At 38.2% G+C, this 12,394-nt stretch overlaps 1 protein-coding gene across 1 annotated transcript in view; it reads left to right on the top strand.

Moving 5' to 3' along the window:
• Nucleotides 1-12,394, top strand: part of DACH1 (dachshund family transcription factor 1) — a 399,456-nt gene that overhangs the window by 214,166 nt on the left and 172,896 nt on the right. Inside the window, exon 3 of the mRNA XM_037153245.2 lies at nucleotides 5,141-5,302. Within this exon, the coding sequence (XP_037009140.2) occupies nucleotides 5,141-5,302 (162 nt within the window). The remainder of the gene's footprint in view (nucleotides 1-5,140; nucleotides 5,303-12,394) is intronic.

The raw sequence follows: 12,394 nt of genomic DNA, 5'->3' as shown, positions 1-12,394 counted from the left end.
CAATCCATTATTGATGATAAAGCAGGATTTAGATCTTTTAAAGTAAAATAAAATTATACTTCTCAGTTATGTACATGTTTTTGTCTTAGTGTATGAGACACTGTAATGTTCTTTGAGAGTACGAAAAAGTGAGATTGCTCAGGTAAAATAAATGGGTTAATTATTGTTAGTGGAAGAGTTGGTTTTTTAATCCTCACCCGAGGATATGCTTATTGACTTGAGAGAGAGAGAGAGAGAGAGAGAGAGAGATTAACTGATTGCCTGTCTCCCATATGCACCCCAGCCAGGGATTGAACTCACAGTTTAGGTATGTGCCCTGACCAGGGATTGAACCTGCAACCTTTTGGTCTGTGGGGTGACTCTGCAACCAAATGAGCTACCTGGCCAGGATACCTTAAGATGTTTGTTTTTTTTTACTCATTCATTTATTTGTTCCTTTATCTGCCCTGCCCCAGAAGAAAGAAAGAAGTCCAGTGAAAACTTATGAATTAAAGAATCAGAAGCAATTATTACTTAAATCAGAAGCTGTTTAAGTAATTACAGTATATAGCCAACAGCTTTATGGGTGTCAGTGGCTGCTGGAGGTAAATACCTCCCTGGCTGCTGGGTCAGCGACACAGAGAAGGGCTGCCTGGCCCGGCTTCCTCTTTGCTTCTGCTGCCCTAGGCTGAAGCCACAGGACTCATTCTTACAAAGCGCAGCACACGGGAGCAGGCTGTCTCAAACTCTGACTCACTGGGCCAGCCTCATTGTATATAGTTTAGTGTTTCCTTGTTGACTTTTATTCATAGTCACTATTGAGAACCACTGCCATGATGACCTGCTTAGTTAACAAAATGTATTAAAAATTATTTTAGTTTTATTTTTAAATAAAAGTTTGTGTGGTACAGTGCAGATGCACTCTGGTGTAAATTACTGTCTCCAAGTATCATAAGGGCTTTGAGCATCATAATCAAACCGCTGAAGGGTAAAAACACAGATTCCAGTTTCATCCATGTTGAAGGGAACAGTGACCAGAGGGGAGAGGGAAGGGAATGTAAGGGGAAAAAAGGAGAGGAATTTGGAGGAACAAATAGGAAGGACACAGGGATGAGAACTAAGGCGGTGGAAATGGGAGGGAGGTGGGGAGCATGGGGCGGGGGGGGGGGGGCTGGGATGGGAGAAAGAGACCAAAAACTGTACTTGAAAAATAACTAAATAAAATTTAAAAAAGAAAAAAAAAACCAACACAGATTCCTCAATCCATCCCAGATATAAGAAACTGTGGCAGTGATCCTGGGGAAGATAATCTCTAATTTTACCACACACCACAGCTAGATTTGTTGCAGATTATCCCTTTGAGAAACACAGAATTACCTAGTTCAGAAGGATGAAGGGGTTGTTTTGATTGGGAAGAGCTGAAAGCCAGGGGAATGCAGCAGTAGCAGGAGGGCGGGGTACTGAAGGAGGAGGAACAAAATCCTCTTAGGAATCTGAGGCCAGGGGAGAAAAGGGACTTGAGGAAAGGGTTAGGCGGGAGATAGAAGGGTGTGGTAAATGTCATAGGTGTCCAGTGTCCACATAAGTAGACAATTCCTGATTATGCAGAAAGTGTTGTCATAGTACAAATTCTCGATGAGGGATAGATAAAAAAATAGTTATTTTGTGAATTTATTACACCCCCAAAAGGCAACATTTTTTAGAGAATAAAACATACAGTGAGACTTCTTTCTAAAACAAGTTATAGATTCTCAGCTAATTTTTTTTTTTACAAGAGACAGCGAGTTGGGGGATTTGAGAATTCGGTCGGAGATTTAAAAGGGCCACTACAAGGCCAGCAGGAAGTGCAGTAAATGCAGGGGAGGGGCTGGGAGCCTTTTCTGACCCTCTCCATCCCTAGGATGATGGAGCTTTGGGGAGTTATGCTTTGTATTAATGAGATTTGGTACTTCGACTATATCCACACTGATGGAACTATAAACATGAAGTTTTAAATTACTTACATGGATGTTGTCAAAATAATGACCATGTTTTTCCTTTGGCTTTCCAAGTAATCTAGTTTGAGAAGCATTTTTTTTTTTCATTCAGTGACAATTCCTTCCTGGCTTTGAGGTGATGTATTTCTGTCCTTTTGGTGTTATAACCTAGTTGAAGGAGCTAGCCCTAAATCTACCTCCTGCCCTGGACTGTCTCTTTTAAAAAAGGAGTGGGGGAGAAGAATGCAGGGGACTGAGTTTCTCTCCCTAGACTGCACATTAAAATGACATGGGGAGCACTCAAATCAATGCAAAATACACAAATGCTGGGTTCCCAACCAGCATCTCAGAGAGCAGAACTCAGCTATTTGCATGTTTTGAAAGCCCCACGGTGATTCAGGCTCACAGGGGATGGCACACTCTCACACAGCAGGACTGAGAACGCACTAGATCTGCTCTTTGGGCTCGGGTTGGGGAAGGTCAGCTCTTTCAAATAAGGGAGTTTTGGGCTGGTTCTTAAAATGTCGATGACTTTCCCAGGTAGATTAAAAAGTCAGCAACCTTAGCCAACCAGTTCTAGACCATAATATTTAAGCTGTCACATGATGGTTACATGGGTGTGTCTGGGGCAGAGGGCCAGAGAGCTTCTCTAGGAAGTGGGAGTAACATGCAGTCTGGTCTGAAAAAAGGCATGGAGTCCATTAGAGGAAATGAAAGCAGGACTATGTGCCTGGAGCTGAGAGATGGAGGGAGACCTGGGGGAACAGATGATGTCACACAGGCAAGAACTGAGCGCAAAGCAGTCTGACTGCCTTGCAAAGCGTCCAGCTAGCTCCTAAGAGTGGCCATTGCATGTCGTGATTTTTAGTTTTATAAGGTTACATGGATAGCCTCATGAATAATACAAGATTGGAGGTGGGGAAAGTGGAAGCCGTGCAAAGGTTGTTGCAGGATTCCAGGGATGAGAAGGTGGCATCTTTCACTAAGGGAAACCAGTGCAAAGGGGGAACATTGAGTGAATTTGAAAGCTACCACAGAATTAAATGTGTGGGTCACACACACACACACACACACATACACACACACACACACACATACACACACATTAACTGCTATATCATTTGGAATTTTATTAGAAATGTAAAAGTGGGAAAACCGTCAAGGGGAATATAGAAAAGCACCATAAATAAGATCAGATAAATACTAATATTATTTTTAAAGTATCTATAAAAGCCAACAGTTAATACAAGAGCTAAATAAAGTATCATTTTTCCAGAGGAGGGAACTGTGGCCAGCCCATGATGTCCATAGTTAGGAGTAGACTTATCTATTAAGGAACTAGACTGCAAGGCATGTCTAGTTTTTGCTAAACTTGATGTGGCATTCTTCACCCAGTTTTTCTTATTTAATTCTTATATTATCCCTCTGTGAATAGAATAGCTTCACAGATGAAGAACCCATACTCAAGAAGATTTTATGGCTTCTCCAAGGCCATATCATGCATAGTTATGTTTCATGCCACTGAATTAGATTCAGATATATACAATAATAGCAATCATATCTCAAGTTGAAGGTTTGCCTTTTTTATTCAAATGCCATAGAACAATATTTACCTGCAGCATAAATCAAAGATAAAGGCCCGAGAAGTGTCATAACTCGGAGATGGAATAACACCAGTCAATGAAGAGAAGGGACAAGTAGAATGTATGCATTTCTGACAAGGCAAAGTTGAGTAAGAGAGATTTTTCTGGGAAGCACTAAAAGACGTTTCAGAGAAAAGAAAATGTTCTGAAACATCTTTGAAGGAAATGAGTAACTGGGGAGAAAATTCAATCAGAGGAAGATGAGAGAATCATTTCAAGTTGGGACTTAAAAGGCAATAAATGTTCAGCCCAGACCCGGATGAATTCTTTGAATGTAGATCAGTGCCTTTTGTATGGGGTGGTTACCAGGTTTTCATGCAAAGATCTCATCTGACTGTTTTGTGTTGGGGTGAAGCTAGTCAATGCCTGTTTGGTCTTATTTGAAGGAAAGATGAACTCTTCTCATTTAAAAAAAAACAGATTTCTTGGGAAAAAAGACTTATAATTCCTAAGGCTATAACTTATTTGCTGTAGTAACTAGAATTGATGATTAGTGGGGAGGAAAAGGAAGAGAGAGTTGTTAGTCTCTAATCCACCAGCTGGAAGTGGAAATAAATCACACAGATAAATTTAAACCAGGCAGAAGAACTGCAGTCAGAATCTATGAAGCAGCCATAGCAAAAGACATAGTGGGCGATGGTGGTGGTATATACTCTCTCGTAGACTACTGGAGTTTTACAGTGAGGAGAGATCATTCATATATTTCAAGGTATGTTATTCTGCAGATAAAGGATGCCAGGATAAAGTGAGCTGAACTGGCAAAAGTTCACAGATTTAAAGAAAACAAGCATTCCCCTGCTCAAAACCCTCTGCTGTCTATGCATAGCCTATCAGCAAATCATGGCCTTAGTTTCCTGCTCGGTTATAATCTGGACTCGGCCTTGATTTCTAATCTCATGTCTGCTTCTATTTTCTGTTCTCTGGCTGGACAGAGACAGACTGCTCTGGACAAACACCACAGCACAGTGGTTGAATGTACCCACTCTGGGGCTAGAATTCTGGAGAATGGAAAGTCAGGGAGGTGAGTCCTGGGGCCAGGATATTCCACACAGAGGGCATGGCATGTGTGAAAGCACAGGCTTCGAGAGGCAGCGTGTGGATGGGTACCAGTGGCATGGTGATCGTAGCTGGAATGTAGTATGAAAATGAGGAAACTTTGGGTGATGAGACAGGTTTACTCCTTGGGGCAAGACTTTGTGAATGAAGCAGTTCAGGTATTTCTTGTTAGGAAGCTGTAGGGGATTTTAAGCAGGGAATAACATGTTCAGATTTGTTTGAGATGTAATTCTGGCTGCATTTCTACTACTGTCCTTCTATGTTTGAATTATGTTTCTACTAATATTTAACTTGTGATTTTAGAGAGTATGCTCTTTATATCAGATTTTTTTAGGGAGGAGCTAGTTGGGAATGAATATATGTTTCAGAACATTGCATAAAATAATCAGATATGTTAATATGTCTGTGTGTATTATATAAAGTACATGAACTATTATGTGAAAAATCAGATTTTGAATTATCTCATTTTTAATTTATTCTTTTAAGGTCTGACAGCAGCAGCTGCAGCAGCTGCCGCTGCCACAAATGCAGCTATTGCCGAAGCAATGAAGGTGAAAAAAATCAAGTTAGAAGCTATGAGCAACTATCATGCCAGTAATAACCAACATGGAGCAGATTCTGAAAATGGGGATATGAATTCCAGTGTTGGTAAGTTTTATAATCACTGACACGTATTGTGATCATTTTGCTACCACATTTCTTTTCCAGAGCAAAACTATTGGTTACCCATTCAAGAAGTCCGTCCTTTCAGCTTTGAAACAGTGTAGATTTCAAAGATACCATTTTAGCATTTAATAACACACAGTCTAAATAAGTGGTTAAAAATCATTACTTTTTATTATAGGACAAACTTTATGTCTGCAACTTCTGTAAGGGTGGAGTTAACATCTTTCATAATACAAATAAGTTTTAATCATCAGAATTCTAAAATATAGATTATGGGTAAGGAGGCAGAAGAATATTTACAAACAAAATCACACACTTTATCTTTTTTTAATCTTTTTATTCTTAATATATTTTTTATTCAATAGGAAATTTGTGTTAGCAACAGAGTATGTATGGTAATTATTTCTGTCTATATACAACCATTACCCATTTTCCTCATACTAAACATACTACTTGAATTTCTCTTGATATTTTTTCTTGAGGTATGTAGAAAATGTTTATAGTCACAATTTAAACTAAAGGAATCGTTTTTTTTCTATGCAGAATTCATATGCATAATTTGTTTTGTCAAACACAACTTCAATTGTGGGTTAATTTTTTTATCGATATCTTTAGCATTTATGTGTTGGTAAGACATAATATTTTTTTGCCATGACATTGTGTTGTTTCCTTTTAAAATGTGGAAGCCATGTTCAAAATATAATTGAACAAGATAAATTTGGACACTGCAAGATAGGTGTAAGATACTATATCCGACATGTTGACAGAGGACACAATAGTTCATGGAAGTTCAGTTGAGCGTTCTATTCCATGAATAATTTTAACAGATTATTTCTTTAGCTAATCAGCTCTCTGCTTTCAGCCCATTGGCATGCAGTTAAGGACATTTGGAGGAATACCATGGATTTTAGTTATGATCATTCTTGCAGCAGTTCCACAGAACCATACACTAGTTGAGAATGTTCCAGTAGGGAGTAATTGTGAAATATATATACAAAGCACAAAATACAATGGCTCCAGTGATGCCAGCGAGTATCTTCTAATGTAAAAAGAGGGCAAATAGAACTTTTCAGCAGAACTACACTTGGGGAACTAGAAAAGGAGTGGCGATAGTGGGTTTGATTGGAGACTAGGCTACAAAGAAGGTGGTGGCGATTCTGAGAATGAACAGATAGGGACGAGAGTCAGAAGGCAAGGTGTTCACACTAAGGAGACAAAGGGAAGTATCGGCGCTTGCATTTGGGGTGCTTCCGGTGAGAAGACAGAAGGCACAAGATTGTTTAGATCATGGTTTCCATGGATAAATTTAGACTTTTAAAAGTTAAAAACTTGTAGTGACTGTGTGAGCCTCTGGAAGGTGTTCCTGCTCAACTCAGGTGTTTGGGAGGAAGAGAAAGGGAGTTTTCTGAAAGATGAAAAACCAAACCGACATGGGCAGGTTTTAAATTGGGGGGAATAAGTCAACCTAAAAAGGCATATATAACTTTATCTGTATGGCATTTCAGAAAAGGCGAACCTATGGGGACAGAGAACGGGGCAGTAGTTGCCAGAGATGAGGGGAGAGTATAATGGTAAAGAGAACATTTTCGGAGTTATGGAATATTGATGTGTCCTGAGTGTGGTGGTGGCTACATGAAAAAAGAGTTAAAATCCATAAAACTATATCATCTCTGCCCAAGAAGTCAATTTTACCATGATAATTTAAAAAAAACAAATAAATATTTCTTAAATAAAAAAGTTAAAAACGATGTCCTGACAGATGTGGCCCAGTTGGTTGCATGTCATCCTGCAAAGGGAAAGGTCCCCAGTTCGATTCCTGGTCCGGGCACACGCCTGGGTTGAGGCCCAGTCCCTGGTGGGGGCGTGTACGAGAGGCAACAAACTCATCTATGTTCTCTCAGACACAGACATTTCTCTCCCTCTCTTTCTCCCTCTCTTCCCCTCTCTCTAAAAATAAATAAATAAAATCTTTTTTTAAAGTTAAAAATGATTGAAGTAAAATGAATGGTAATTCTCTTTTTAGAGCTACTGATTCATATTTTTTAAAATAGAAGTCTTTGATTTTAGCCTGTAAAATAGAGCAACCATAGACACTTTGTTTAATTTATTTTTTTATTAATTGATTTTTATTTGAGAGAGATAAAGAGGTATCAATTTGTTCTTTTAGTTATTTATGCATTCGTTGCTTTTTTCTTGTATGTGCCCTGAATGGGGATTGAACCCAAACCTTTTCATATTGGGAATGACGCTCTAGCCAACTGAGCTACCTGGCCAGGGCCAAAAAATTAGACATTTTTATAAATAAGCAATTGGCCACTATACATTTTCATTATCATTTTAAAACATAATGTAGCTTGTTTTTAAATTTTTAGAAGAATAGGACTTGAATGCAGACTGTTCTTAATAGCTGGTGTTGGGAGGAGGGAGAAACAAAGTATGCAACTTACTAAAATTTAAAGCAAAGCAAATATGATAAAACATTTTACTTCTGTTCAGATTTCTGGGCAGCAGATCAGAAGTTGACCCTGGAGAAACCAAAGGAGACTATGGATTATGGTTGAGCACTGGCATAAAATAACACTTGCTTACTGATCAAATAACAGTTTATCTTAACTATTTGGAGGCATAAGCTATCATAATGCTTAAAAGAACAGTTTGGATTTTCTTCTGTGTTTTACTTGGAGGAAATTACTTTTCTTTCATGAAAGTATGTAGTTGTTACTTCATATCATTTTTTGCATATTTCATTCTATTTTTAAATTGAATTTATTGCCCCAACACCAATTTGAACCAGGAGCAGAAATTTATTTGAATTTTTACAGGGTCTTAGTATTTTGGGATTGTTATGGTATTAGTATTGTTGCTAGTCCCTAAGGCCTGTAGATAATATGTTACATCTCTATGGCTGACTTGAGGGGGAAATGTTATCATTGTCATTTTTATTCGGTTCTCTCACATGCTGCTGTCCTCTAAGAACTTATGTCTTATTCTCCTACCTGAGCACAGCACCTGCCTTCTTCTTGTATCTAGAGATGAGGAAAAGAGAGTTTTGAGGGAAGGAAGGAGGGAGAGGGTGCAAGGCAATGGTAGGGTGGGGACTGAACTTGAATAGATCAAAGCAGTTGCCAAATCAGCAGTTGCTTTATATGGCCCTCATCTTTTCTGATTCTGACAACAGTGCTTGCTAGCATCTACATTGTAACAATTTGAGGAGATCATATTTGTCAAGTGTTTATCACTTTATTTACTACAACCCCACCTTACCACCTTTTTGGTCAACAATGAGATTGGTCGTTTTGGCATTGCTTTTGCTATTATTATCATCACTTCTCCAAATTTGCTTTCCTGAAAATACCTCTGTCCTCTTTATACAGCATTTAACTGCTTCCTCATGTTTCCCTCTTCTCTCTGCTGGATATTGTTTGTTACAGGAATTTGGAGGAAGCGGTTATGTCACTTGGATTTTGTTGAACACTTGATTTTAGCTCATCTAGGAACACACAATTAATCCTGTTACAGTCCCAGCACTCAGGAGGCACCCAGTCAAAGAGCAGGGTGGCTCCAGGTGCAGGCGGCCATTGCCGGATGGGCTGATCCTTCAGGACCTCGGTGAGCAGGCGCTGCTCAGAAAGTGATAGTGAAGCAAAGGACCTCCAGGAGGAATTCCAAGAATCTCAAGGGCCTGTGTTTGAGAATACAAACTTAGTGCTCTCATGAATCTATCCTTAGGCCCTTTGAAATAGTCAAACACCTCAGAGAGGGGCTCCTTAAATGATGTAATGTTCCTACTCAGCTCTGCCCAAATCCAGAGACAATTTTGAAGTCTCTTCAGGGTTCTTTTTTCTCTTGTACTTGTCTGGCTCACATGTTTTGTTAAACATTTCAGATTTTCTTATGTGGGAACACTTGTTTTTTTTTGTTGTTTTGTTTTTTGTTTTTCGTGGTTGTGAATAAATCCTTATTGCCCTAGAAAATAGATTTTATTTTTGCTTGATTTGGTTTGATTGGTTTGCTGGGGTGAGGGGATATTCTTATTCTGGAAGACCCTTTTCCAGTTCTTAATATGAATCATAAAAATTAGGCTAAAAAAGTGTTTAAAGAAACCTTTGACACTGACAAATAAGTACTGTGTATTCCAATTTTACTTGGTAACCTTGAGCTCACGTCTTTCCAACAGAGTGATCGCTTTAGGAAGAACTGAGAACTTCACGATAGATCTGAGTGAGGCATCAGCACGCTGAGTAAAATATATGGCCGTGCTGCCATTCTCCCTCATCCACAATCAATTGGATTCTTTTAGTTTAATATTTACTCGCTAAGATGAGATGCTAGTCTGCATGGTGATAAACAGTCTGCTCCTGGCATCTGAAGGTGACCTGTCAGTTCATATGGACAAATCTCCTGCTTACTGAAATGTACAAAATAAATCATTAAAGCAGGCAGGTGCTCATTCCCAGATTTAAATCACCATAGATTTATGATTTGAATTAATGCTTCATTTGGCCATAGAAATAGATGCTGAGACAAATGATATGCACTGGTTGGGGTTTCCATACTGTAGCCATCTTGATATTGATTACTGAGATGTCTTTGCAATCTCTTGTTTATATCAAGTACTATCTTGTGACAGGTTGGCTGATATGAGCTACATTGCAGATAAGAAGGAAAAATGTCCTGGATTCTTTTTAGTGGCAACACTATCCACAACAGATAAATTGCTATTTTTTTTGCTTTAAGGACTGATCTACATACCAGCTTAAAAAATGCTACTAGGAAATTGGGACTAGGATAAGAGAGAGGGAGAATTTAAAACTGGTGAACTCAAGGTCAATTCCATAAGTATTTATAGTTGTGTTTTTATCTGCTTATCATTTTTTTGCCATCATGCACATTTGTTGAGGATACTAAATCACAATTGATTTAATCTAAATAAAGGAAACTTAATTTTACTTCTAGTTTTGAAATGCTACATAAATATTGACATAGTGAGCATCTCTTAATAGTTTCTGTGTTACTTAAATACTTGCTAAACCTAATATCTTACTCTCTTAACTAATGACAACATAGGAAATGACTCTTTAAAGATAAATACATTAAATATTATTCTCAAGTCTGAGACTTTGTGGACTATAATTTACCAAGAGACAGGAAAAGACTGCATTTTTACTTCTCTTAACATTTTATTTAAGGAAAACACTATGTACACAGTTTAAAGAATACTCGGAGACTTTAAGAGGGACCTTTGCCACAAGCTAATATCTGACTCACAGAACTGGTAAACAGCTATCAACAATAGTAGATTGCTTGCTTGGTAGGAAATGAGTTCATATCTATTCAAAATGTGATCTCAAAACAGATGTCCCAAGAAATTCTTATTGTTTAAACTATAGTTGTAACCCCCACTGCTGTTATTTCTTTAAGGAAGTGAAGTAATCTTGAGATTTCAGTCTTTTCTCTTTCTGAACACTGTGGAATATAAGTGTCCGCTGATGCAGTGACCCACAAACCTGAGCACATTTCGGACCCCTGCAATGGAGGATTCTTTTTTATTTTCTTAAACGTGCAATAATTACAATGATGTAGGAGTTTCGAGTAAAAGCAATTTGAGTTTGGGATTAACAACTGCGTTCTTCAGTTGCATTCCTTACTCCTTATTTCTATCCATCAACTAAAAAAAAAAAACAAATCAAATGAAAAAAAGGCTTATAGGGAGATAAAATTATCTTCCCCAGCTGACCATCCCCTTATCTTTTTTTTTTAAAGCATTCCCAAGGAAATAGAATGGTTTACACTGAAGTCATTTCCTCTCTTCTAATTCATGTGTCTATTTGGAAGGAAAAAGTACTTTTTATGATTTCAGGAAAAAGTCTTGGAGACCTTGAGAAAGCAAATGAAAGGAAACTCAGAACACAGGCCACCGAGCAGAGCTCTGCAGTTGCACATCGGATTCTCTGCCTTGGCAATGTTAATGAACCTCAAATCCTTCCTATAATTAGATGAGGGAATTGCTTATATTTTCAAACAGATGATGCTGCTATAATGAAACGATTGACAGGGAATTTAAGAGTGTCTACAGTAGTCATTTGGTTTCTGTTATAAAAAAAAGTTTAAAAAGAAGATTGGCTTTAGACACAGGTCCTGAGAGAGGTGGTAATTTACATAGCATGCTATGACAGGTGTCTTTGTATAGTGAGGAAATAAAGTGGAAGACTAGAGGAATGATGGGCAGGTATACGCAAATTTTGGGGTAGGGGGTGTCCTATGCTTATTCTGCTTAGGTTCTTTAAAAGGGGCCGGGACTCAAGAGATGGATCTGGATTGAGTGCACAGCTGTAACTGCTGATGAGCTAATTGCTCCTTATCTCTCAGCCCCATTCATCTTCATTTTTTACCAATTACTGAGAATTATCTGTGTTCTCAGTTGGATATGAGAGTTAATCCTTTTTGGTTAAGCTGGCAGTACTGTGAGCAGATTCCAAATCGGAGGGTGAAAAGCCAAAGCAAGCTTGCTCTAAAAATGTCTCCAGTTCAATTACAGTATCACTGATTCATAAGAAATGTGCCATTGTTTAACAGATTAAATATGGAAAGTTTTTCTAAACTTTCTTAATGTTTCTCTGCTTAGCAGTGGTTTTTAAGATGCCTCTTCCTGTCTGATGAGTAAAATCGAACAGCTTTCACAGGCAGGGGCTTGTAAACATGGAAGCACACAAAACTATCCTGAAAGGCCAGAAAGATTCTGACATGTGTGATGAGAAATATTTTAGAACTGATAGCTGTCGATTTATAGAAACACTTTGAATTGATGCTTTTGCTCTCTGTGGCTTCACATATGGTGGGGAAAGCATGTCCAAACATAAACCTTTTCACAAATGTCACATTAGTGGAATTTTAATGGAAGGACCACATAAGCATCTCTTAAAAGTGTAGGAACTGCCATGGTTTGTAATTCAATTGATTGTGAGTAAGCCATATGGTTCATATCATTCCCTATGCAAAAGATGTCTTCATGTCCTGACATTTCAAACAAAAATGCTAATTCCTACATTAAAAAATTAAAAAATAGTAAGCTCT

This window comes from Artibeus jamaicensis, unplaced genomic scaffold (assembly GCF_021234435.1).
Source record: "Artibeus jamaicensis isolate MK-2021 breed Jamaican fruit bat unplaced genomic scaffold, CSHL_Jam_final contig_415, whole genome shotgun sequence".
NCBI lineage: Eukaryota > Metazoa > Chordata > Mammalia > Chiroptera > Phyllostomidae > Artibeus > Artibeus jamaicensis.
Note: the sequence above shows the minus strand (reverse complement) of the source record. Positions and strands in the feature narration are given on the sequence as shown.